The 27,871-nt window shown below is 37.7% G+C and overlaps 1 protein-coding gene and 1 non-coding gene across 2 annotated transcripts; both read right to left on the bottom strand.

The window, feature by feature from the left end:
* Positions 1 to 11,424: 11,424 nt before the first annotated feature.
* LOC140856258 (uncharacterized) lies at positions 11,425 to 13,382 on the bottom strand. The gene is made up of 6 exons (XM_073253384.1): positions 13,139 to 13,382; positions 12,652 to 13,022; positions 12,380 to 12,577; positions 12,259 to 12,335; positions 12,063 to 12,180; positions 11,425 to 11,871 (listed from the first exon to the last, which is right to left on the bottom strand). The coding sequence occupies exons 1-6, from the start codon at positions 13,380 to 13,382 to the stop codon at positions 11,425 to 11,427; spliced, it is 1,455 nt and encodes a 484-aa protein (XP_073109485.1).
* A 4,472-nt stretch (positions 13,383 to 17,854) lies between these two features.
* On the bottom strand, positions 17,855 to 17,959 carry LOC140856801 (small nucleolar RNA R71). Its single transcript, XR_012140403.1, has one exon. It is a non-coding gene; the product is annotated as a small nucleolar RNA R71 (small nucleolar RNA).
* Positions 17,960 to 27,871: the final 9,912 nt, after the last annotated feature.

Here is a 27,871-nt window from a genome sequence, read left to right as displayed (position 1 = left end):
TTTTAAAGCCTTTAGATCAGAAAAAATTATCTCTAAATTGGAAAGGATCTGACGGAATAACCGAGATGCTTCGATCAGATACATATTGACTAAAAACTCTTGATGGAACAGCTATTCCTCAGACTTGGAATGCCGATAATTTGAAGATGTATTTTTGATAAAGCTGTTTACATGTACAATTCAGAATGAAATATTGAAATTCAGAGTCATGAAAGTTTCGATCAATTACATCTACAAAATGACATCAAGTCGATAAGTAATCGATCAATTTTTATCAGCTACATCTTCATTTTTCACTGTAAGAATCGATATATCGACTATATCTCAGTTTTTCACTATAAAAATCGACTCCAGTCGAATGACTACTTATGCTGACTTAGTTTTAACTATGCAAAATATTATGTCGATTCGATCTCGATCGAATCAGAAATACATCGACTTGACTACGGTCAGTCGAAAGATATTTGGCTAACTACCGTTTATCAAATATCTAGACATATCGATTTGACTACGGTCAGTTGAAGGATATTTAGCTTATCACTATCTATCTAAATATCTAAAAGATAAGGTATGTCGACTGATATTTGACTAACAAACAAACTCTACTACAGTTATTTCTAAACATCTGATTCACCGATGGGTAATCAGTTATCCGACTATAATTCCACAACATTGAAAGTACAAAGAGGAAAACATCAGAAAGAGTTTGTACTTAAATTTTTTTTTTTCATTCATTAAAGAAAAGGTTACAAAAATTGGACCAAAGTTCGATTATAATATTTTTCTAATTACAAAAAGAAAAAAAAATGCTACATCAATCACCAGTCAATTTCTTCATCTTCCTGCTCTGATACAGCTTCGGTAGTTAGAGCAAGTCTTGGTGCAGTTGGTGCATCTTCTTCTGCCGATGCGACGCCCTCTTCAGTAGCTTCTTCTTTCGAATTAGGAGGAACGATGCTGCTCAAGTTCAAGTCCAGATATAATTTTTTGATCGTATCTCGACCATCCTCGTATCTGACGTAATAGGAAGTGAATCCACCTTCGAGAATCTCTTTCTTGAATTCTTTTGAATTTTTGAAGTTCTTGACAACCAGACTCAGGGCATCTCTCATCGACTCAGCTTCATCCTTCGCAGAGATCGATGCTGACTCAGCTTCATCCTTCGCAGAGGCCGACTTAGCATTGGCCAGTGCCAGCCTCTCTAGGGTGGCCCGATGTCTTCCACGCTCCGCTTCCATTTCTTCAATACATCCATCCCTCTCTTTCCAGAGCTGATGGATGGTATGCTTCTTACTCCTGATCTGAGATTCGAGAGATGTGATATTCTGATGAGCCGACTCAAGCTCAACTTTGGAGGACTGTAAGTCGACCATCATACTGGAGATCTCCTCCTAAAGTTTCTTCTCTCGTTCAGTTGCCGTCTGGAGTTCTTTGACGGCAGCAGTCTTTTCGGCTGTGATGGCCACCACCTTGTCCATTCATGATCGATGAAAGTCAGTGATCTTTCGATATCTGCTCTCTAAAGTGTGTGTATCATGCACCTATTGAAAATAGAAGACAAGTCAAGTCAGATTTTTTTTTTTAATAAAGAAGGAATGTTGAAAAATTATCCTAAGTATCGTCGGGTAGAAGGAGGAGAACATTTTGAACACCATCCGATTCTTCCTGTTCTCCCTATCGATCAAGAAAAGAGTAGCTTCAATGAGTCATCTGGCCCATGATGGATTGGCCAAGGCTGACTCACCTTTAGAAATCTTGATGTCGAAGAGTGTGGGAAGGCCCACAGACAATCCATCATCGATCGAAGTGGCCGGCACCTTCCCTCGATCCCTAATCGATGGTCGCACGCTTGAGACTATCGAAAAGTCAGTGCTTGACTGCACCCGAGAATGTTTCGCTGGAGGAACAGCTGGCACAGCCACAGATTGCTCCGATTCGACGGCGACTTTCAATCCAACCCGAACCCCCACTGATGGAGCTACCGATGGTTCTACCGTAGCTTCTTCATCTCTCATAGTCCCAGCTTCAGCAGACGGTGCCTCAGTCGAAAGAAGCATTGTCGAACCTCAGTCGAAAGAAGTATTGTCAGGGCCGATAATGCTAGGACCGGCTCGGGGGCTGCCTCCGACAGAATGTCAGAGTCCCTTGCCGGTACCGATGGAAGATCAACTTGACTCTTCCTCGAAGGTCGGGAAGATCCAATGTCGGTCACTGCCCTCTTCTTGGTAGCATGCGAACGGATGTCACCAGCCGACACTTGTGCCTTGGTCTGCATAGCTACAGTCAAAAGAAAAGATCAGTACAAAGTTCAAAAATAGATAGAAGAAAAAATGAAATGACCGACTATGTTATATCTAAAAAAGTTATCGAACTAAGTCTGGCATTATAGAGAGCTTGTTCGATCATCAGCTCTCGTTACGGTGAAATTTTCATGTCTTTCAGTCGGAGGAAGTCTTCCCGACCAACGGCATCCAGTCGACTATTCTCATTGGGGTTAGTTCTTGGATCGCCCCAGCATGAAGGAAAGCCATAAAGGGAAGAAGAAGAAATAAAAAAAAATTGATTCTTCCATCCATAGATGGACAATAGAAGATCGGAGATGAAAGAAAAGTCTTTTCTTGGATTGAAGAACCACCAACCCTTGGCCTTAGGATGAGGACGAAGGATAAAAAAAGATCGAAAGAGAGAAGGATGAGGATCACTCGGGATAAGCTGACATAATAAAGTAAAACTAATAATCAGCTGGATAGAATTTGGAGCCAATTGAGCAGGACAGAGACTATAGTAATCAAGAAGATTTCGAACGAACTCTAGATTCGAAAATCAAAGATCGGCCCGAATGTCCTCGACATAAAATACAACTTGATCCAGAGGAGGAGAGTTCACTCGACCGTCTGAACCAGGAGCGAAAAGCTGATATTCTCTGAGATACGGTATTGTTCCCGGAGTCGCTCAACATGGGGCCCAGATAAGAAAGAAACTTTTATTTTCGGACCTGAAGGAGAATCGTCGGTCAGATTCTCTGACCGACTATCCCGAGAAGATGAAGCCTTCTTACTTGCCATTGAAAATGGAGAACTAAAGAAGAAAAAAAAACCCTAGAAGAAGAAAAACCCTAAAAGAAGGAAAACCCTAAGAGAGGGAAAGGAGAACTCGACCTGAAGTCAAAAGATGATGCAAAGAACGAAACTCGGACGCACCTAACACTGGGGCAGCAGAACTTTCTCTTATAGAGGAAAGTGACAAATGTAAAAGTAAAGTTTAGATGAAAGCGACTTTATATATATAGGACCCCTCAATGGTCCGAATGAAATTAGTTAAATCAGGATCTCTTCAGATGCCGACACGTGACGACATCAAAACAGACTATTGATCAGATGGTTCGATACACCTGCTTTCGGATCATGCCACTTCATCATTATCCGCATGAACAGCTCAGAGCTAATGATATTTGGACAAGTGGCCAAGATCTACTCAAATCGTTCGAATTCTTCGGACACTGAATTATTTTCTCGAAATGACTTCCAATGATGATCTCGTAGATATTGAAACAACAAAATAGCTGGAAACCTCTCATATTTCAAAAATCATTAATGCTAGCAGCCAAATCGGGGCTTGAAGCAGTACGTGACGTGACAACTTTCTTTGCCCAATGTGATAGGCCACGTGACAATATGCACATCAGGCCACCTTGAACTTGAGAGTGAGGGACAATTGTTGGGATAATTCAACTGTCCCCCAATTCTGACTCTAGATCGACCTCATAAACATAATATGCTGACTAACAATCAGTTGATCGACCAACAGTCAGCTATTCTCAGCCATCAACGGACAATCACGATAACTCGATTAATATCCGACTGATGACCATCGGCATATCAGAGTTATTGACCGATGCTCATTCGGATCTCTACGACTACCGACATATAGTCGGCTTATTTTCTCATGATCACATGATGCCGGAATGTGCAGAATTCACGTGTCTAACTGTTATAAATGGTTATCAACTATGTGTCATGATCATTAATGGGCATAAATAGCCCTTTAACTCTATGGCTCGATAATTGGGGTAATTGTCCTTTAGTGCCATAAAAAGCTAGACCATGTGCTTGATGGTTACATCTGAATCACCTATAAAAAAGAGGTAAATAAATAGTATTGGTAAAATACTTTTGGACTGAGACTCTGTCATATTCAAAATTCTTATATGATGTTCACCACTTCCTACTAACTTAAGCATTGAAGGGTTTCCGCCGGACATAATTCTGATCAGTGTAGACATTGTTTTGCAGGTGCTCTTCACCGACGACAGACGCAGTAGGAGATTGGCCGCAACAGATATATTTCGGCAAATAGACTTCTTCTTCTATGTTTCAAATCAAATTAGATGTCGGAATCCTCATCTAACATGGTCATTCCTATCTTGCTCTTCTTCAAGCTCAGAGGTCAGCAATGAGCCCAAGTCGACCTCACTGATCTGGTCAGAAGCTTCGCTAGTCATGCTAGCTTGGTGGCCGGACTTCAATAGCAACAAAAATTATTTTAAGTCATTCCAAGTCATTTCCTAAGCTATCCAACCTTGGTCATTAAAAGTACGTTGTGTAGTGGCCTTATTTGTATTTTTTGGACAATCATGATCCAATTGTTAGGCTACCACGGTTTGTGCATTTTTCTCTTCCTGATCACTCCCCTTTTCTTTTTTGTTTTTTGTTCCATAATGCCCTTTAACATTTTTTTCTAAAAAATATATTATTGTAGCCCATTATCAACATTTCCTGAAGTATACTGACTAGAATTCTCCCAAACAATTTTCTTGTGATTGAATCCCTCGGAGAATTCTAGCAACTTTTATTAGATGAATGTGGACATGTAATTTTGTCCTTTAACCTAATGACAGGAGGGTCCGTTTCCTTTTAAGTCTAAGACTGCCAACAGTGGCAAAATTTAAGTGATCATTACTAACTTTCTTTTGAGACCGAGAAAAGTTCCCATCCAGATTGACAGTGTTGTTTTTTTGGTAGCGGAATGCCAAGTCGGCAACAAGAAAAAGGTACGAATCTTCTTTTTTCTATAAAAAAAGGGTGACAGAGGATCCTCCGTTTTTGCTTCACACATGACTCAAGCGTGGGGGAAGAACAACAACGTTAGGCACAAGGTTGCGAAATTGATTACGTGTGAAAGAATTTAAACCTCCGGCCATCCACGAGGGCCACAATGCCTCAGGAGAATTCCTCCTTTTTAAATGGAGTCTCCAATAATTCCAACCTGGCTTCCGGAAGAGGAACCACCAGCAATCTTCTTTCAAATAATTAAACAAATCATGCACTCGTATCTTCCATGTGTGTGGGTTGCCATTAGCTGCTAATCAAATGAGAAAATTAAAAGGATGTTTGATTGGGGAGAATAGAAGTTTAAAATCAGAATCGAAATGGATGATTTTCATTCCAACCGTTTGGTTAGAAGGAGTCTCATTTCGAATAAAAATGGTCAAATCTATATAAAACTCAATTCCTACTTTTCTCTATGGATTTAAATTTTCATTCTAATTTTAATTTCGATTTCGATTCCGATCATAAATCAGTACTTCGAGGGATTTGACCATTTCAATTCTGATTTCAAGCTATTCCAATTCTAATTTTGATCGCAAAGCAAGCACCCCATAAAATTCTACAAAAGAGAAAAGCCAACCAAAGAGATTATGATTACTATATATTTGTACATGATTCAACAAGTAAGAAAAAAAAAAAATGCATATCTCATGGAGACACACATGCACACGCAAATAAATATTGGCATGTGCACATGAGATCGAGATTGATAGATGGATTGGTTGATTGATTGATTGATTTATTCATCTATTGATTGATTGATTGATAGATGATTGATGGATAGATAGATAAAGAGTATTTTTTTAAAAAAAAAATCATATTATTATGCATATATAATAGAAGATCAAATATTTGCTTTCATGATTTCACTTAGTTTTGGACTCTTGGGTGAGAAATGATATTAGTTAGGGAAGCCGTGGAGACAGAAAATCCTGGTGGTTGGCTTTTCCCTTTCTCTTTCCGAGGATTAAAATGGTTCAACCTACTTTATTTCTATTATTATAATGTTAATGCTGAGAAACCTGACTTCAACTCGAAGGAACTCCACCTAAAAAATTCTAATTCATCTCAAATTTGGGCCCTTTTCTACGATGCTTCCCGTTTCCCTTTGAAAAGTTGTCCCTCACGTGTCAAGATATTGGATAGCAGCATTTTAGACTCATTCTCTCCATCTCTTTCTCACTTTGTCTTACAGATTTAATTAAGATAGACCGTATGCCTAGACTTGCTTAGTGAAACTTGGTGGTGGATTTAGGATTAGCCAAGATTGCACGAGGAGCACCCGTGGTAGGTCGTTCCAGGGTCGGTCAAGTCCAAATTCTTTAATAATATAATTTGATGTACCTTTGATACCTAGCCCAACTTTGATGTGACATAAAATAACAAAAACATTTTTCATCACACCATGAAAACAAAAGGAGAGTCCGATTGGAGTCCACATGGAACCCATTGATGTCCAAAAATGGGCTAGATATAGGTTCTTATATTTGCATTAAAAAAATACATGTAGGTTCTTGTAGTCCAACAAAATACCCTCCACTAAGTCTCATAAAAGTGAAAAGAGTGTCGCTCAGTAACGTAGCTAAAAAGAAGAGGATGAATTAGATTTTTAAAATTTAAATAAATATATATAATTATAAATTTATGTAATAAAATGTTTGTGAGAGAATTGTGACATGTATGTGCAAATATGAATTCAGAAGAAATTGATGCAAGATAAAAAAATATATAATATAATAAATATAAGAATTTTATTATGGTTCGATACTAATTTCAGCATCTACTTTTACTCCCTAAGCCATTTTTTTTGAAAACTTCAATATAATTTTTTCAAGATTGGTTTGATTATTTTGATCAGGCTCATAATCAAATCTAATTGATTTTTTTAGAAATCAACCACAAATCAGCTCAATTAAGCATTCCCTAGGCTTAACTACAGTACACAATCTAATTTAAAACTTGGATGGATCTTTTTGTTAGGTTTCAATACCTTGAAACTTGTTATAACAAAAAAGATATAAGAATACAATCAAAGCAAATATAATAAACAAAGCTTCCTATAGGGCGGTTGAAATTTCAATGAAGCATATGTGAGAAGTTGTGTAGGCTCTTCTTTAATGCTTTAGAGGCTTCACTTGAATGATTGTAGTCAATACTTTTGAAATTAGAAGGATGTGCTCTTGAATGCTCTCACTAAATACTCTTTCTCTTTTTTTTTTTTTTTCCTTAATTTTTCTTCTCTTTTTATGTTTCCTAATTGATTTCAAGGTTCATGTACTTCTAAAATTGGCTGGAACAACTCTATTAGACGTTAGAGGGGCAAAACTGCCTATTAGGATGACAAAAATTAGTTAGAAGCTCGTGGAAATATCAGCCGTTTGAAGTGTCAAGTATAAAGTGGTTGACTCGTATTCTTTTAGGATCAACTTTGTTTCTTCTCGGGTTGACTCAAGAAAGTATTAATTTTCATTGCTTTTTATGTTTCATGTAAGACCACTCTAGAGTCAATTTGTTTGATCTTAAGCCAGCTCATTTGATCTTGGATCGGCTCTTGCTTGGCAGGTGCTCACTCTTGAACTGCTAGTGTGAGAACCCATGAAAGCATATATTTCGTTCCACATAGGTTATTCATTGGGAAGATCTCGAGTATTTATATAGTACCAAAGAATCTAAATAATATCTTCTAGCTAGTCTTTTTGGATGGGATCCTAATTTATTGTAAATGATATCAGAGTAGATCTGGCCCATAACTCATATGGACTAGGGGGTTATTGTAGCATGAGTTCATTGGGCTGACTATGGCTCGATGGTGATATTTATGAATAGATGCATAGATTTGACCCTTACTTGATGAGGATGCTAGAGTTTAAATGGGGAAAATATGTGAAGACCTGTGCGGAATGTATTTATAGTCCCACATCGATTATTCACTGGAAAGTCCTTGGATACTTATATAGGGTCAAGGAATCTAAATAATACTTTCCAACTATGAAATTCTGGATTGCTACAATTAAGGTCAAATTGTAGATCAACTATTTTTTATGGTATTTTATCTTTTATTTAAGACTGTTCTAGGGTTGACTTAGTTGAACCTATGGTCAACTCGAAAAAATGTGCCAGTTTTCTCCAACACGTTAGGTCAATTTGTGAATTTCCAAGGTCAACTCCTAAAGCCATTTAGAAACACAATCTTGTGTTTATGCCTGTGGGCATTCAAGGGTCGGCTTCTCATGGCTTAAAGTCGACTCCTCTACCGCAATACCTTGAAAATAGTTGTTTCAGTCCTTCCAACTTAAGCATTTTAAGTTGATTCTTTCTTCATTTTATTAGGTCATTTTGTGTTCATTTTACACTACTGTATGCACACTTAAATACTCCAAAAATACACAATGAGCAACCCTGAACTTAAAAATTTTGTATCATCAAAATCATAATTTTTATGTCAACACAACAGAGTGCTAAATGCATGGGTCCAAAAGCTTTCCACAAGGACATTGAAATATTAGTAGTTGTATTCAAGATCTTATTCTTGCCATTTGTATGAATGGTTTAAAAAACTAATGCAAAAATTGAAGAGTTTTAGTTGTGGCAAAATGAAAATATCTGGAAATTAAAAATTTTAAAGATCAGCAATTGGCACTTGAAATGATCACACCTATATGCTTTGCAATTAGAGACTTTAGATTTGATTTTGGATTGTATCTGCCGAAAAATTGGACCCAGCGATTGTAGCATGCATGGATCTCTCTCTCTCTCTCTTTGTCAAAAAAAAAATTTTAAAAAAAATCTACTTTGATTCACCTCCTTCACAAAACTTCTACATAAAACTTTTTGCTAAAAAAATAGAATGCAATGCGATAAAGTAAGCTATATTCTAGCTTTAGGAAATCTAGCTATTAGGTTTATATAACCATTTCTATCAGATAAAAATGGAATTTAGAAGCATTACGGCCTTTATAAATGAAATGAGTATGTGTAATCTACTTAAATTCAAGATTTTGATAGGATTTGCTCACATGTCCATGCTTGCTTTCTCAAGGTTAAATAAATTATACCTTACAAATTGTGAACATTATCAGGCTAGGCTACATGGATGAGAAGAGTATGTATAGGTTACTCAAATCCAAGATATAGAATTTGGGCACCATGGCCATGGTTGCTTTTTTTGAGGTTAAAAAGATTATACGATGCAAATTGTGAACATCATCAAACTAGGCTACAGCCGAGAAATTGAAGCTTTTGCTGGTTAGAGGTTTCATGTTCAATCCCTGGCTAGTTGCTCATTGCTACTTTCGTTTTTGAAGAAGATATATAAATTAGCAAATAGGTGGGTATGGAGAAATATGATTGCGGCAAAGCAGACTCTAACAAGATGTAAATAAATAAATATAGTATTCTATTCTTTTAAAGATTTTGTATATAAATAAATGTATTTCCATCACTTTCTATATATGCATATTCCATTTCCATGTCCATACTTCATGAAAGCACAAAAAGTCTTTTAAAACGGTAGTATATCCTCGGCTTCCTAAGCTAGAAGAATTCATCATAATGATGCTGTATTTTCAGTTTAGAAAAAAAAAAATAGGGATACCCCCTCAAAGTCGGGTCTATCAAAGAAATGCCGTCTCGACTTTAAAAAATTCTAAACTGATCTTTTAATATTTCAAACTATTTTTATTATGGAAGAGACCCGTCAATCAAAATCAATCCTCCATAGGAGCATGTCCAAGATGATATGGTGAGGTCACACCAGTTATGAGCTCATACACCACCCATATGGCCAGCTGCATAGGAGAAATTTGCACTTGATATCCATAACTAACAACCTCAATATGGGAGAGTGAGAGAGATTCCTCTCATGATAGAGGTCAGAACGTTACCTAAAGGCTTGCAGAGCTAGATCTAACGAACACAGATTATGGCTAGCGATCTATAGGCTCAACTTCTGTATAAAAGAGATATGAAGGGGGTCCTAATCAATCTAATAAAGTGACATATTAATTAGTTTAATAATTGATTAATTGATTATAATTGTGATTTGGGTCATGCCATTTGCAGGTAATTGAGTCAGGTCACATTTAATTTGGCTTAATCATATTTTAAGAGTTAAATCAATTGGAAATGGTTAAGTTTTGCTCAACAAGAAGGCTATCCGGAGGTATTAGGGCCTTTCATCAGAATCAAGCTCTATCTCAAAGCAGAAGAGCCCAATCAAACAACCAATGGATCCCACATCTCCTCCTTATTGGCGCCATCAGCCTAAAAAAGAAACCAAGAGCGAAGGATCCAAAATAGGTAGTAAATCTCTCTCCTCCAATCGACCACTGATGTGCCCAGGCCTAAATAACTATCTTGTGTAGGTAAGAATAAAGGTTGGAGCACAGAAAAAGAGAAAAAAAAATAAACCTTTGAAATCTGATTGATAAGAAAATCGCCACAATCAGATCACAAAGGGGTAGAATGCCACACTCAAGAAAAGAAGAATGTGAGTGATAAGTTCTAGGGTTTATAACTCGCCACTAACACACAGGGGTTAGATAAGAGAAATCAGCAACACTCATTTTCATTCATTGAAATCTGATTTGAATACATAAGTCGCCTCCCTTTATATAGATAAGAGAGGAAACATAAGACAAATTCAATAAATGGAAGAAAATAACCAAATTTGACTCTCATAGAAATGATGGTGGCTATATCTTGCTACAAAGAAAATGATAGTGGCCGTATCTTGCTACTATGAAAATGATGGTGGTTGGAGATCATGGTGAATTAGAAAGAACAAAATAACTTTGGCTGCATCTTGCTACTATGAAAATGATGGTGGTTGGAGATCATGGTGAATTAGGAAGAACAAAACAACCTTGATTGCGTCTTGCTATTATGAAAATGATGGTGGCTGGAGATCATGGTGAATTAGGAAGAACAAAATAAACTTCTAAACTCGGCCCTTTTTTCAAGCAATAATTTCTTTCAAATTCCTGCCAAATCTGATTCGCACCACATCATGCTTCTACACACGTGAGCAAAATCATCAATTTGGCTCTTGGATCCATATATGGCATGTGATCATCTATTTCTTCATGATGGTGCACATCATTTTTTTCTTGTTGAGTAGGATTTGCCCTGAAATCCAAATCTTCCTCATCATCCAAACTATCCTCCAAGTAAGGAGAAAGATCTCGAACATTGAATGTAGCGGACACATTGTAGTCACCAGGTAATTCAATCTTGTAAGCATTGTCATTCACTTTCTCAACAACTCGGAATGGACCATCAGCATGCGGCATGAGCTTAGATTTTCTTTGGTTTGAAATTATTTTTTGCGAAGATGTATCCAAACAAGATCACCTGGAGCCAAGCGAATTTGTTTTCTTCTTCTGTTGGCTGCCTTCTCATAAGCCGCATTCTTCCTCTCAATCTGCTCCTTGATGCTCTTATGCATGGACTTAACCAACTCAGCTTTCTTCTTCCCATCCATACAAACTCTTTCGCTGATTGGAAGTTGTGCCAAATCAAGTGGGGTGATAGGATTAAACCCATAAATCACTTCAAAAGGAGAATGCTTAGTAGTGCTATGAATACTACGATTGTAAGCAAACTCAACATAAGCCAAACACTCATCCCAATTCTTCATATTCTTGTTAACAATAGTGCGAAGCAAAGAAGAGAGGGTATGATTTACCACTTCGATCTGACCATCGGTTTGCGGGTGGCAAGTCGTGCTGAAGAGCAATCTAGTACCAAGCTTCTTCCACAAGATCTTCCAAAAGTAACTCAAGAACTTGACATCTCATCAGACACAATGCTCTTTGGTACACCATGCAGATGTACTATCTCTTTGAAAAATAATTCTGCAACATGTGAAGCATCATCGATTTTGTGGCATGGCACGAAATGAGATATTTTTGAGAATCGATCCACAACCACCAGAATCGAATCCTTCTTTGGTACCAACAGAGCTGGTACTGAACATGGGCTCATAGACTCCCTCACATAATCCTTCTCCAAAAGATCCGCAACTTGCCGCTGCAACTTCTTGGCCTCCTCGGGATTGCATCTATAAGCTGGTCTATTTGGAAGGGCAAACTCTGGAATGAGATCAATCTAATGCTCGATCTCTCTGATTGGTGGCAATCCTTTTGGTAACTCTTCCGAAAATACATCTGTAAATTCCTCCAAGATCTCCTTCATTTGCGGTGGAAGGGAGACTTCTTCACTTGGAACCTGCTTAGCTACAAGAACAAAAATAATTCATGGTTAGTCAAAACTTGCTTCACTTCCCCCTTGTTGGCAAATAGATTCTCTTTCTTGCCCTTTTCAATCACAAGCTGATCCTTCTGGACCTGTTGTGGGCTAAGTGGTGCCAACACTATATTCTTCCCATTCTTGGCAAATGAATAGGTGTTTTTGAAGCCGTCATGAATAGTCCTCCGATCGTACTGCAAGGCCTTCCCAAAAGAAGATGGCTGGCTTTCATAGGAACCACATCACAAACAACCTCATCTTTGTAGGACTTGCCAATAGAGAAAGGTACTACAACCTGCTTTGTAACCTTCACATCACCATCGTCAGTAAGCCATTGCAATCTATAGGGACGGGGATGCTTCATAGTCACCAAATTAAGTTTTTCTACCAAAATAGTAGAAGCCACATTGGTACAGCTACCTCCATCAATGATAATACCACATATCTTATCCTGGATGGTGCACCTGATATGGAAGATATTTTCGCACTGCTCATCATCCACTTTGGCTTGTAGGTTCAGGTTGCGACGAATAACCAACAGCTCTCCTTCATCTGCAAACTCCACATAATCTTCTTTTACCTCTTCCAAAATAGCCTCATCTTCACTTTCAATTTCTTCTTGTGACTCCCGAATGAACATCACCCTCTTGTTTGGACATTCAGAGGCTATATGACCGTAACCAAGATACTTGAAATACTTGATATCTCGACTTCGTCTGGGAGGTTGTGAATTTCCCACCTCTTTTTTTTTGCCGCATCTATGACTTGCTTGCTAGAATCACCTTTTTCTACTTGTTTTGGCACCGTCTTAGGGACGGACCATGGTGATAACGAAGATGAGTTGGTAGTCTTACTTGGCTTACTTGCACCACGCTTGCGCTGTCTCTCCACTTTAACAGGAAGTTTGATCACATCGTCAAGGAACACATAAGATTGCAACTCCACCGTATCAGCAATCTCCTTATTCAAGCCTCCTAAGAACCTTGTAATGGTCTGTTCTTGAGGTTCTCGCAAATCGCATCTCATCATCAATATCTCAAATTCTTTGACATAATCCTCAACACACATCTCCCCTTGTCTCAAGCTTTGTAACTTGATGTACAGCTCCTGCTTATAATATTGAGGGACAAATCGCTTCTCCATGATCCGCTTCATAAGCCTCCAGTTTCGGATCTCCTCTTCTCCATCCCTCCTACGCTGAGCTTTCACATTCTCCCACCAAAGATTAGCATAATCAGTGAATTCAAGGGCAGCAAGTTTATATTTTTTTACCTCAGAATAGTCTTGACATTCAAAGACCTTCTCCACACGTTGCACCCATTCCAGATATTCTTCGGGTGAGCTGGTTCCTTTAAAGGATGGGATCCTCATCTTAATATTGTCTCCCGAACTTCTTTGTTGCCGCCTTTGCCATGGGTGTTCCTCCACACCATCATCATCCCGGGTTCGTCATATTCCTCTTCATCATTGCGATCAACTCATCGTGGTGCTGGATGGCCATGCCGCTGTGGTGGTGGGGGAAGTATTGCCAACCGCTCAAACGTTTGTGTTAGGCGATTGAGTTGCTCCATCATCTCTTCTTGACACCGCTGGAGCCCCATAATCTGAGCTTGTTCCAGACTCATGCCTCTAGGAATGATAGGGGCCTCGTCTCCTCCAGACATGATTTAGATGTCAAACACTCCCTCAGGCTCTGATACCAAACTAATGTGTCCAGGTCTAAATAACTATCTTGTGTAGGTAAGAATAAAGGTTGGAGCACAGAAAAAGAGAAAAAAAAATAAACCTTAGAAATCTGATTGATAAGAAAATCGCCACAATCAGATCATAAAGGGTAGAACGCCACACTCAAGAAAAGAAGAATGTGAGTAATAAGTTCTAGGGTTTATAACTCGCCACTAACACACAGGGGTTAGATAAGAGAAATCAGCAACACTCATTTTCATTCATTGAAATCTGAATTGAATACATAAGTCGCCTCCCTTTATACAGATAAGAGAGAAAATATAAGATAAATTCAGTAAATAGAAAGAAATAACCGAATTTGACTCTCATAGAAATGATGGTGGCTATATCTTGCTACAAAAAAAATGATAGTGGCCGTATCTTGCTACTATGGAAATGATGGTGGCTGGAGATCATGGTGAATTAGGAAGAACAAAATAACTTTGGCTGCATCTTGCTACTATGAAATGATGGTGGTTGAGATCATGGTGAATTAGGAAGAATAAAACAACCTTGATTGCGTCTTGCTATTATGAAAATGATGGTGGCTGGAGATCATGGTGAATTAGGAAGAACAAAATAAACTTCTAAACTCGGCCCTTTTTCCAAGCAATAATTTCTTTCAAATTCCTGCCAAATCTGATTCGCACCACATCATGCTTCTACACACGTGAGCAAAATCATCAATTTGGCTCTTGGATCCATATATGGTATGTCATCATCTCTTTCTTCATGATGGTGCACATCAACCACCCTAGATTTTGATCATCTTGGCATGAGGACCCTGAATGAGAGGCTACAGCACTCCAAATTATGTAAGACCAGTCCCACTCTTGAGAGAATTAGCTATGGAACACAATTTATGAATTTAAAATTAGATTTCAGATGAAAGGTGGCAAGCAATTCAAGATGGTAACAATGTTAAACATAATAGGTAGCAGCTAACACACCCAGATTCAGCCCATCTTCTCTTGGTGCAGAGAATAAATTAGGCAACCATATTTGGATGACAAGAAGCTAACTTGGAAAGGATCAAAAGCAGCTAACAATAGTCTTAATTAAAGACCACATGTCTGGGCAAAAGACTTAGGCGGCACAAATGGAAGAATTCAAGGTGCATACTACATTCTCATTTGGGTGGCTCCAACTTACCTAATTTGCGGGATTCTATGGATCCAGGAGGGCTGATGAAGAAAAGAGATCAAAAATTTCAGATGGGCCAGTGCAAGATGTCTCCCAATTGCTATATGAAGCACTATTTGCTAAGGAAGGAAAGTGCAAACCCTAGGTGTCCAAGAGAGTCTATAAATAGACCTAACCTCCTCCTCTCCTATCAGCTAGCCCTAAGCCTCCATAAATACTTCCATATGCTGTCGTCCTCTTTCTTCTTGATTTTTTTCATAGGCCATGCTTCTCTTTTTCTCTACCACATGAAACCTAGTCGTCCTCTTTCTCTCTTCACACACTTCTAGGTTGCCGCCCCCATATTTCTTCCACTTAGAGATCTTGTCGCCACAACTTTCACTCCAGAAACCTTATTCATCCTCTTTATTTTCTTCATCCCTTTCATCTCTAGAGACGGATTCAGATCTGGAAGTCAGAAGTCTGTGGGTACAAAGATCGTCTTCAAAAGTCCCCAGAATGCATCAGAATTCAACCTACAGCCTCCTCTCGATGCGCGGCTAAAGATCCACTACTTCGAGAAGTAGATACCATTTGTAATCAGATTTATTTTTTTTTTGATATATCTTTTTGTATTTGGATTCGATGTAATAAAATATAAAATTCTTTCATTTTGAATATTTAGATATTTTTTTAAAATTTTTTTTTTGAATAATCTATACTAAGTAGGGATAAGCCATGATCTACGAATACGGTTTGTACTCTCCAAAGATAGATTATCTTGAAGATTGTAAATTGCTTCTTTCTTTCTGTGAAATCATATCCTGAACAAACCATATTCTAGCGGGATGAATCATGATCTAAGGGTATGGTTCGTACTCAATAGAAATAGGTTGTATTATGATCTAATCATAGAGTATTGCATCTTTCAAAATACAAATCTGACTAAAGTTGGATTCAAACTCCGAAGCATCTTTTTTTACTTGATCTATTTTTTGTTTACTTTCAGTATTAATTAACAAAGTTCTAATTTTAGGAATCTTTTTCTTTTTCTCTTTTTTTGCTTTTCTCCTTTTGAACACAACCAAGCCTAAGGTTCTTGTGGGTTCAACCTGGTCTCACCACTATTCTACGGAATAGGAGTGAACTAGAAATTAATTAATCTTCAGTGCACTACGACATGCATCAGATTTTGACACCATTGCTGGAGAATCTTGGCACCGTTGTTTCAAAAGAAGAAATCAGAAAAAAAAACTTCAAATTTACTACTTTATTTTGTTGCATAATTACCTTATCTGCTTAACTGTCTTCCCTTTTTTTACTACTAGATTTTTACCCTCTATTTTTGTCTTGTTTTATTTTACTTGCCTTTTATTCTAATTTGATTTGAATCATTACCTTTTATTTCAAGTTGACCCTTAACATTTGAATTTAATTCAAACTTTCTTTTTTTATAATTACTTAAAATACATAATCAAGAAAAGAAAAAAAAATAAAAACTTTCATAACTCTTACCTGACATAGAGAAACCAAAAATAGAAAAAAATAAAAATCTTCTACTTATGCTTGAACATCTTTCTTGGTGTATTGCATATCTATAATTGACTTTAAGGGCACTAACCCTAATATAAGATAAGGTAGAGATTTGATCATCCTTTCTTAATCCACAAATCACTTTCTTGCATCTGCATAACCCAAACCTTAGCTAACATTAATTAGATGCTGACCTTAGGGACACTCGAGCTCAATAGGACAAGAGAGCCCAAGGGTTGGACCAAGTTTTAATTGGTTAATTGATCGGTGGTTAGGAAAGTGGTTCAAAAATTATGTCTCGAAGAAAGGTATCTAATTAGGTCTGTTGTGAAAGTACGAGGAGCCTTCCATCAATTTTACACTTATCTAGCCAACTTGGTTAGTCAGTTTTGAACTTGGAGTGCTTGAAGGCTAATTTAGAAGTTAGGAGCTTCTAGATCTAAGTAAGCCCTAGTTAGGATTGTTTTGTGCAACTTGTTTGCTATCACAATAAATAAATAAATAAATAACAACTTTCTTCTCTCTCTTTCTTAGAGTTAGGATCTTCTAGGATTTGCATCTTTAGAACTTTTCTTCTTCTTCTTCTCTCCTCCATTGTTTAAAAAATTTAAAAAATTTAGGGTTTGCTCTAGAATTGTGGGTGTATGCTTGGTCGTAGATCATTATAACCAGAATTACAACCCTTAGATCCAGAGATTAAGAACACCCTGAAGACCATTCGAGCTAAGAACATGAACCCCAAGGATAATGATCCAACATGACAATTGAGAGAGTATTTTACTCCTTCATCTTACACCTATTCCCTCTGCATCCAAGTGCCATCTGTAGAGGCATCGCACTATGAGATTAAGTCTAATGTGATCCAAATGCTTTCATCTTTCTACGAACTTAGTAACGAGGATCCATACAAGCATTTGGATGAATTTATTGAGATTTGTTCAACTGTCAAAATCTAAAATTTCTCAGATGATGCCCTTAGGTTAAAGCTATTCTCATTCTCTCTTAAAGATATAAAGCCAAATACTGGCTAAACTCCTTAGACTCGATCACCATTTCAACTTAGGACCAACTTCAACGAGAATTTCTCAAAAAGTATTTTTCTATAGGAAAAACCAATCAGATTAGAAAATTCATAACCAATTTTTTTAGATATAGGGGGAGATGTTCCATGAGACATGGAAGAGGCTCAAAGATCTCATCCAAAAATATCCTCACCATGCCATTTCTAAATGGCAACTTGTCCAGTGCTTTTATGAAGGTTTGTCAGAAAAGCATAGATAAATAGTTGACTCATCTTGTGGTGGGATGTTCATGCTTAAAAGTGAGCATGAGGCATGGCAGCTCTTTGAAACCTAAGTGAAAATTCGTTGCATTACATGTCTAGGGAAGCTCCCACATCGAGACCCAAAAGAGGTGGGTCGTATGAAGTGGGCTAATTGATAGACATCCACAGCAGGATAGATGAAATAATCTCTCAAAAACTTGATCGACTACTACAAGTTGGTTACACCACCTCATCCCCATCCACACAAGTACAAGATGCTTGTTTGATTTGTTTGAGTCCCATCCATTCTGTTGGTGATTGTCCAGCCGCATATCAATTTTTTGATCTTGTTCGGAAGCAAGCCCACCAAGTCCAAATCCAAAATATTTCTAGATCAGTAAATAATCCTTACTCGAATACCTACAATCCCAGTTGGAGGAATCATCCAAATTTCTTCTAAAAATCATAAAATATGGTCAACCCGATCCTCCAAAAATACAATTATCAAAAATCACAGTATACGAATCCATCCAATAACCAGCATCAACATACCGTGCAGTCTTTCCCAAATTATATCCCTTCTTTTGAGGAAGATATCTGACAAATCCTCCACTCCCACACTCAGACAATTGCAAAGCTAGAGACTCAAATAGGTCAACTAGCCAATGCTCTCAGTAGAAGGGAGGAGGGTAAATTGCCTAGTCAACTTGTTGGAAATTCAAGAGGGTAGTACATGGCTGAGAAATTCAATACCCCAGAAACTTTTTCTGAACATGCAAAAGCCATTATGACCTTGAGAAATGGAAAGACCTTAGAATGGCCATCACAAGAACCAACCCAATCGCAGGCAAAAATTGAATCAATTGAAAACAAAGAAGATCCTAAGGAGAGGCATGAACCAACTCCTCCAGCACTCATCCTTAAGGCCCCATTCCCAAGTGCTCTAGAAAATCCTCTACCCATGGATAAAAAGGGAGTTAAGATGAATGAAATGCTCAAGCTATTTAAACAAGTCCATATAGACCTCCCTCTGTTGGATGCTATCCAATAAGTCCCCATCTATGCTAAGTTTCTGAATGATTTTGCACCCAAAAATACAAATCTAGGACACATATCCCAAAATAAGTCCATCTAATGGAGCAAGCCAGCTTAGTCTTCCAGCATGCAACCCCACCCAAACTCAAGGACCCCGGTGCCCCTATCATTTCTTGTGTTATAGGAGGTCTAACCATTAAGCAAGCCCTATTGGACTTGGGAGCGAGTGTTAATCTCCTTCCAAGTTCGGTATATCAACTTTTTAGGTTTGGAGAATTGAAACCCACATCACTGACCTTACAATTAGCTGACAGATCTGTCAAAATTCTATGTGGAATGATAGAGGATGTGCTAGTTAAGGTGGATGAGTTCTATTTTTCTGTAGACTTTCTCATTTTGGATATGAATCAGAAAGTAACCCAAGCCAAATTCCCATTATCCTAGGTCGACCATTTTTTGCTATAGCTAATGTTTGCTTTAACAGCAGAATGGGGGTCATAGATGCGTCATTCAAAAATAAAAAGCTGAAGTTAAACATGTTCAATGCCACCATGGGATCCTGATTAATGACCTTAGTGAGGTGAATATGCTTGAGGAACTAGTTGAAGAAGTCACTCCCACCATACTTTTTAAGGACCCGTTGTAAAATTCTTTAGCCCATTTCGATGTCAAAATTACAATGACAATGGATACATGAAAAAAGTCAATGCTCTATTCAAACCACTCAACTCAAGATCCACTCCTCCATGGACCATCAAATATGAATGATTGCCCATCCCCTCCAGTACACCGATAGCCCCATCATTAGAAGCACCACCAACCTTTGAATTAAAGCCCCTTCCGACCACGTTGAAGTATATATTTCTCTGACCCAATGATACCTCTCAGTAATCATTGCCTCTAACTTAACCACTGACAGGAAGCCCAGCTCATAGATGTACTGAAAGAGTACAAAGAGGCCATTGGTTGGATGATTGCTGATGTAAAAGGTATTGATCCCTCCATCTGCATGCACCATATTTACTATGAGGCAGAAGCCAAACCATATAGGGATATACAATGGAGACTGAATCCAAACATATCAGAGGTGGTAAAGAAAGAAGTAGTGAAATGGCTAGATGCAGGAATCATCTATTCGATTTCAGATAGTAAATGGGTCAGTCCAACTCAGGTAGTACCTAAGAAATCAGGTATTACTATTGTAGAAAATGACGAAGGTGGGTTACTTCCCACTCATACAACAACTGGTTGGTAAGTGGTGTGGATTACAGGAAACTCAACGCCATTACTAAGAAAGATCATTTTTCATTACCTTTCATTGATCAAATCCTAGAATGACTGACGATTAGGGCTTCTTCTATTTTCTGGATGGATATTAGGATATAACCAGGTACCTATTTTTTTTTAGAACCAAAAAAACACTACCTTCACTTGTCCTTATGGAACATTTACCTTAATGCGCATGCCATTCAGACTTTGCAATGCGCCAGCCACATTTCAGCAATATATGTTAGCCATCTTTTCAGATATGATCGATAGGTTTCTAAGGTTTTTATGGACGATTTTTAGTGTTTGGTCCCAGTTTTGATGGTTGTCTCCAAAATTTTAGGAAAGTACTCAAACATTGTATAGAGACAAACTTAGTGGCAAGTTGGGAGAAAAGTCATTTCATGGTTCAAGAAGGAATCGTGCTCAACACATTATATCTGAGAAGGAGAATGAAGTAGACAAGGCTAAAGTCGAAGTAATTTCAAAACTCCCACCTCCAACCTCGGTCCGACAAGTATGATCTTTTTAGATCATGCTGGATTTTATAGACATTTCATTAAGGATTTCAGCAAGATCTCGAGACCCTTGTCGAATTTGCTTGCCAAGGACAGCTCATTTGAATTTAATGAAGACTATCTTGATGCGTACCATACTTTTAGAGTTGCACTTTCAACCGAACCTATACTTAGCCCCTCAGATTGGACCCTACCCTTTGAGATAATGTGTGATGCATCCGACTATGCTGTAGGGGCAATCTTGGGGCAAAGGATAAATAGAGAATCTCATGTGATTTACTATGCAAGCAAGACTCTCTCTGATGTATAATTAAATTACACCACTACTGAGAAAGAGTTACTTACAGTTGTGTTCGCCTTGAACAAGTTTAGATCATACCTTTTAGGTTCAAAGGTCTTAGTTTACTCAGATTATGCAGCCTTAAGACATCTGCTATCCAAAAAGGATACCGAGGCCAGATTAATCAGATGGATCATACTCTTACAAGAATTTGATCTAGAGATCCAAAATAAGAAAGGTTCAAAGAATGTAGTAGCAGATCATGTCTTTAGGATCCTAGTTGAACACAATTCAGATGAAATTAAGGATGTATTTCCTGACGAACAACTCTTAAATTGATTCTAACAAATCTCCCTGGTTTGTCCATATTGTGAATTATTTGGCTGTAGGGCAGGTCCCATCTTATTGGTCCCTACAGGAGAAAAAGTAATTTTTTTCGCAAGCTAAACATTATTTCTGGAGGAACCCAATTTATTTAAGATTTGTTCTGATCAAGTGATCTGACGTTGTGTCCCAAAAGTGAATTTCAAAGTATTCTCACTTTTTGTCACTCTCTTGCCTGTGGGAGTATTTTAGTGGGGAGAAAACTACAGCAAAAGTACTGCAAAGTGGGTTCTACTAGCCAACACTATTCAAAGATGCATATGAATTTGGCTGTAAATGCTTAAGATGTTAACAAATGAAAAATATTTGTAGAAAAAATATGATGCCCCTCTCCCCTATTTTAGTTGTTGAAATTTTTGATGTATGGAGAATTGATTTCATGGGATATTTTTCTTCCTCTTTTGGATATAGTATATTTTAGTTGTGGTTGATTACGTATTAAAATGGGTAAAGGCCGTGGCAACCTAAACCAATGATCACAAAGTCATGATCAAGTTTATTCAACATAATATCTTTAGTCGATTTGAATTTTCAAGAGCCATAATAAATGATGAGGGCACGCATTTCATGAACAGACACTTTGAAAGCTTAATGAAGAAATATGAAATAATACACAAAGTTGCCATCCCATATCAACCCAAACAAGTGGCCAAATAGAAGTCTCAAATAAGGAGATAAAATGCATTCTTGAAAAAATGGTTAGGCCGATAGAAAAGATTGGTTGGCACACTTAGATGATGCACTATGGGCCTATTGTGTTGCCTTTAAGACTCTGATAGGAATGTCTCCTTGCCGACTTATTTTTAAAAATCCTGTTATTTGTCAGTTGAGTAGAATACCACACGTTTTGGGCCATAAGACAGTTTAACTTTGATATGAAAAATACGGGTTCTAATAGGAAACTCCAATTGAATGAGTTGGAAGAGCTACGCAATGAGGCGTATGAAAGTTCAAGAATCTACAAAGCTTAGATCAAAGCATACCATGATAAATATATTTCAAAATTTTTTTGAGCCTAATAAAAAAGTATGGCTATTCAACTCAAGGTTACGATTATTCTTTGGAAAACTTTGAAAAAACCTCTGATAGAAATATCTCCTTACCGACTTATTTTTGAAAAAGCCTGTTATTTTGTCAGTTGAGTAGAATACCGCACGTTTTGGGCCATAAGATAGTTTAACTTCGATATGAAAAATACGGATTCTAATAGAAAACTCCAATTGAATGAGTTGGAAGAGCTACGCAATGAGGCGTATGAAAGTTCAAGAATCTACAAAGCTTAGATCAAAGCATACCATGATAAATATATTTCAAAAAATTTTTTGAGCCTAATCAAAAAGTATGGCTATTCAACTCAAGGTTATGATTATTCTTTGGAAAACTTTGCTCACTCTAGAATAGACTTTTTATTGTGACCTAGGTGTTTTCTCATGGAGTAGTAGAGATCAAAGATCCTAAATAGGGGAACACCTTCAAAGTAAATGACCAGCGGTTAAAACCTTATATGGATTGAATCAATGATGGGGAACAAATTGATATAATTGACTTCATGGATCCAGTTTATGATCCATCATGAGACTCATGAGTCTGACTGAAGATTTTAAACTTACCGCTTGTTGGGAGGCAACCCAATATCTTAGGAATAGTTTTGAAATAAGTTTGACTAAAGATATCAATCCAGCTTTTGCTTTTGAATTTTTATTCTAGTTGTTTAGATTTATCAAGTTTATTTTGAGTATTGTTTTAGAAAACCTATCCCATTGAAGGATATCAGCCACATTGAAGGAAGAGAACAACATCTGCATCAAGAAAGTCCAAATTAAGCCCAGGTGAATTCTTTCTTTACTTTTTATCTGCCACCCTTTATTTTTCTTACTCCATTGAGGATAATGTAGAATAAGTTGGGGGGGTGAGGGATAAACTTGAACTTTACTTTAAATTCATGAAGTATTAATGCTCATATACCTGACTGTGCTTTAGACTTGAGAAGAATTAGATATTTTAGTAGCATTTGATGCACACTTTAGATAAGTTGTTGAAGTATCGAGGGACTACATTTAATAAAGTTCAATAGAGGGTTGAGTCTAAAATAAAAAAAATTAATTTGTTAGCATTTCTAACCTTCACTACTAATATCTAAGGAGAATCGACCTCTTATGGGTATGAGTAAGATATGTTGATGCATATAGTTTCTTCGTGAAAAAAAAAGAGATAGAAAAAAAAAATCTAAACATTAGTCTCCCACTAAGTAATAGAGCCCCATTGCCTAAGCAAGCAATGATGTTCACATCAAAAGGTGGGCAATGTGAAAAAGCTCTGCTATACTACTACTTTAGCTCATTATCGGTAGACTCGAGTTAGTAAGTCTGAGGGATATTCTACACCTGATATCCTAAAACTAACTGATTTGGAGTTATTAGCCTAAAACTTGTTACATGGGTCGAATGGAATACCAATAGGGCTTAGGTATTCCACAAAAAAAAAAAAAGAAGTGAAGGAATGAATGTGTTGATACAAAAACTACTAGTTTATCTTAGTTAGATGATCCGAAGATAAAAGTAAGAGTGGGTCAAGAAAAGACTTTGAAAGATTTTATATTCTTTATCGAACCATTCTATCGGATAGCATTAATATCCCAATGACATGCTTGGTTTAACTTCTAGGTGGATATCACTTACTTCTAAAATTATTTAAATGCACTCTCATGTCGAAGAAAGCCAACATTTGGGATCAGTTTTCTTTTACTCGAGGATGAGTAAAGTTCAAATTGGAGGGTATGATCAATCTAATAAAGTGACATATTAATTAGTTTAATAATTAATTAATTGATTATAATTATGATTTGAATCATATCATTTGTAGATAATTGAGTTAGGTCACATTTAATTGAGCTTAATCATATTTCAAGAGTTAAATCAATTGAAAGTGATTAAGCCCTGTTCAACAAGGAGGCTATCCAGAGGTATTAGGGCCTTTCATCAGAATCAAGCTCCATCTCAAAGCAGAAGAGTCCAATCAAACAACCAATGGACTCCACATCTCCTCCTTGTTGGCACCATCAGCCTAAAGAAGAAATGAAGGGCGAAGGATCCAAAATAGATAGTTAATCTCTCTCCTCCAATCAGCCACCCTAGATTTTGACCATCTTGGCATGAGGACCCTGAATAAGAGGCTACAGCACTCCAAATTAAGCAAGACTAATCCCAAAAGACTCCTAAGAGAATCAACTATGGAACACAATTTATGGATTTAAAATCAGATTTTAGATGAAAAGGTGGCAAGCAATTCAAGATGGTAACAATGTTAAACATAATAGGCAGCAGCTGACACACCCAGATTCAGTCCAGCTTCTCCTGGAATAGAGAATGAATTAGGCAACCATATTTGGGTGACAAGAAGCTAATTTGGAAAGGATCAAAAGTAGCTAACAATAGTCCTAATTAAACACCACATGCCTAGGTAAAAGAGGAAGGTGTTAGGCGGCACAAATGGAAGAACCTAAGGCACATACTACATTTTTATTTGGGTGGCTCCAACTTTCCTAATTTGTGGGATTCTATAGACCCAGGATGAAAAAAAGAGATCAAAAATTTAGATGGCCAGCATAAGATGTCTCTCAATTGCTATATAAAGCATCATTTGCTAAGGAAGAAAGTGCAAACCCTAGGCACCCAAGAGGGTCTATAAATAGACCTAACCTCCTCTCCTATCATCTAGCCCTAAACCTCCATAAATCCTCCCATATGCTGTCGCCCTTTTTCTTCTTCATTTTTTCATAGGCCATGCTTCTCTTTCTCTCTACCACATATAAACCTAGCCATCCCCTTTCTCCCTTCACACACTTTTAGGCTGCCGCCCCCATATTTCTTCCACTTAGAGACTCTGTCGCCACAACTTTTGCTCCAAAAATCTTATTCATCCTCTTTATTTTCTTCATCCCTTCCATCTCTAGAGAAAGATTTAGATCTGGAAGTCAGAGGTCCGTGGGTACAAAGATCATCTTCAGAAGTTGCCAAAATGCATCAGTATTCAGCCGCAGCCTTCTCTCCATGCACAGCTAGAGATCCACTACTTCAGAAAGTAGATATCATCTGTAATCAGATTTTTTTTTTGATATATCTTTTTGTATTTAGATTCGATGTAATAAAATACAAAATCTTTTATTTTGAATATTTGGATATTTGTCTTTAAATTTTCTTCTTTGAATAGTCTATACTAAGTAGGGACAAGCCGTGATCTACGGGTACAATTTGTACTCTCCAAAGATAGATTATCTTGAAGGTTGTGAATCACTTCTTTCTTTCTATGAAATCATATCCTAAACAAACTATATTCTAGTGGGATGAATCACGATCTAAGGGTATGGTTCGTGCTCCACAAGAATAGGTTGTGTCATGATCTAATCACAGAGTGTTGCATCTTTCAAAATACAAATTTGACTAAAGTTAGATTCAAACTCCAAAGCATCTTCTTTTATTTGATCTATTTTTTGTTTACTTTCAATATTAATTAACAAAATTTTGATTTTAAGAATCTTCTTCTTTCTCTCTTTTTTTGCTTTTTTCTTTTGAACACAACCAAGCCTAAGGTTCTTGTGGGTTTGACTTGGTCTCACCACTATTCTACGAAATAGGAGTGAACCAAAAATTAATTAATCTTCGATGTACTATGACATGCATCAAGTCCCAAGGTAAGCAAGATGCAAGTAGAAGCAAGGAAAGGCAAGTAAAAATACCCACAAATATAGAGGAACTCTTATTCCACCCTTACTATCTTTTCTCTCTACTATTTTCAAAACTCTAACTAAAGCATTAGATGGTCTTCCAGTAGAACACCCCCGACAAGTGTAGACTTTCTTTGAAGGTACCTTTTGGTATCGCAAATCTCAACTGATGGTGCCAACTCGAGCCACATCAGCACTCCACCAAAGCTTATGGTAATAAATTGATGCTAGAGGAAGGATCTTGAAGCCCCTTTGGAGGGAAAAAAAATATAATGTGGATGAGAGCTTAAAACTTCGCTCCCTCCCACAAGTAATCTGTTCATCATAGTCAGAGTAGTACCACTCATGGATTCGTTACGATGCAGCCTCTAGCCACAATAGATTCACCACCATTCAAATCTCTGGCTCATCAGATCTAAGCACTAACTGATACTATGTAATGGCTCTAATAAGTGATGAAGCAATAGCAGCAAGTTGAACCGAATCCTCGAGTGATTCCTTCCTATCTCAATCGGTGGTCTGGCTCTCAGAGTCCGAGATCCACCCTTTGGAGGCATTCACAGCACTCCACTGACATTCTGGTTCATTCACCTTCTCATCAAAGTCTGAAGCAAGGAGCACAGTAGAGAAGCTCTTCCTCCATTGATGATTCGATCCCGGCCTACTTTCCTAAGTCTAGAGATCTCGAAGAGAGGAGGAGTTCAAGAAAAGAGTTCGAGATATCAAGCATCATCTTGGTGAAGTCCAGATTGAGCCTCACCAAAGCAGTGGTAGCTTTGACTTCAACTCTTAGCCACCATTCACTCAGGCTATCTTGGAGGAACCAATCCTAAGCCAATTCAAAGTACCTCAGCTAGAGCCATATGATGGCTCCACAGATCCTCTCGATCATTTCCAAGGTTATAGAATCCTCATGATACTTCAGGATGCTTTAGATGCCCTCCTATATCTCACCTTTCCAGCCATCCTCAGAAAATCGATGCAGACATGGCACTCTAGACTATGATCAGGGTCTATTCATTTATACGAGTAGCTTGACAGGTTGTTTGTTACCTATTTTAGCAACTGTCGACCGTAGTCATGAAACTCGGATAGCCTCTTCTTTCTCTAGCAAGAAGAGGGTTAGTCATGCGACTATGTCGTGTGCTTCAATATTGCCACATTCGAGGTGCAAGACCTCATCCAATCACTGGGCATGTCTGTGCTCAAGCGAGGTTTACAGAATGAGCACCTTGCCTTCTCCCTCTATAAGAAGTTCTCGAGAGATTATGCTGAATTGCTGATCCGAGCTGAAAGTATGCTTAAGCAAAAAAAGCTCGAGAGCTTTGTAGGGAGGTAGAAGGAAAGAGCATCTCTGAGAAGAAGAGGAATCAGGAAGATCACCAGTTGGCTTGGATCGAGAGGAAATTTTTTCGATCATGAAAAAGCTATCGTTTGAGGAGTCCATTCTGATGGTTCAATAGCTACACTCCCCTATCCACCCATCAATCTCAGATTATGATGGAGATCGAGGATTAAAGATATCTATGATGACTTGAGCTGATCACGTCCTCTTCAAATAAGAGCAAGAGGAGATATTGTCGCTTCCATTATGACTATGGTCATGACACCAAAGAGTGCCACCAGCTTAAGAATGAGATTAAAGCCTTGACCACAGGATTATCT

Source organism: Elaeis guineensis, chromosome 3 (assembly GCF_000442705.2).
Source record: "Elaeis guineensis isolate ETL-2024a chromosome 3, EG11, whole genome shotgun sequence".
Lineage (NCBI taxonomy): Eukaryota > Viridiplantae > Streptophyta > Magnoliopsida > Arecales > Arecaceae > Elaeis > Elaeis guineensis.
This window is presented reverse-complemented; position numbering and strand designations above follow the sequence as displayed.

What these genes read in the sequence shown, in the direction of transcription:
- LOC140856258 (XM_073253384.1), bottom strand. Translation starts at nt 13,382, where the DNA reads ATGAGATGCGATTTGCGAGAACCTCAAGAACAGACCATTACAAGGTTC. An exon ending in ACAAGGGGGAAGTGAAGCAA is followed by an intron (nt 12,336 to 12,379) that starts GTTTTGACTAAC and finishes GTAGCTAAGCAG; the next exon opens with GTTCCAAGTGAAGAAGTCTC. An exon ending in GTTCAGTACCAGCTCTGTTG is followed by an intron (nt 11,872 to 12,062) that starts GTACCAAAGAAG and finishes TACTTTTGGAAG; the next exon opens with ATCTTGTGGAAGAAGCTTGG.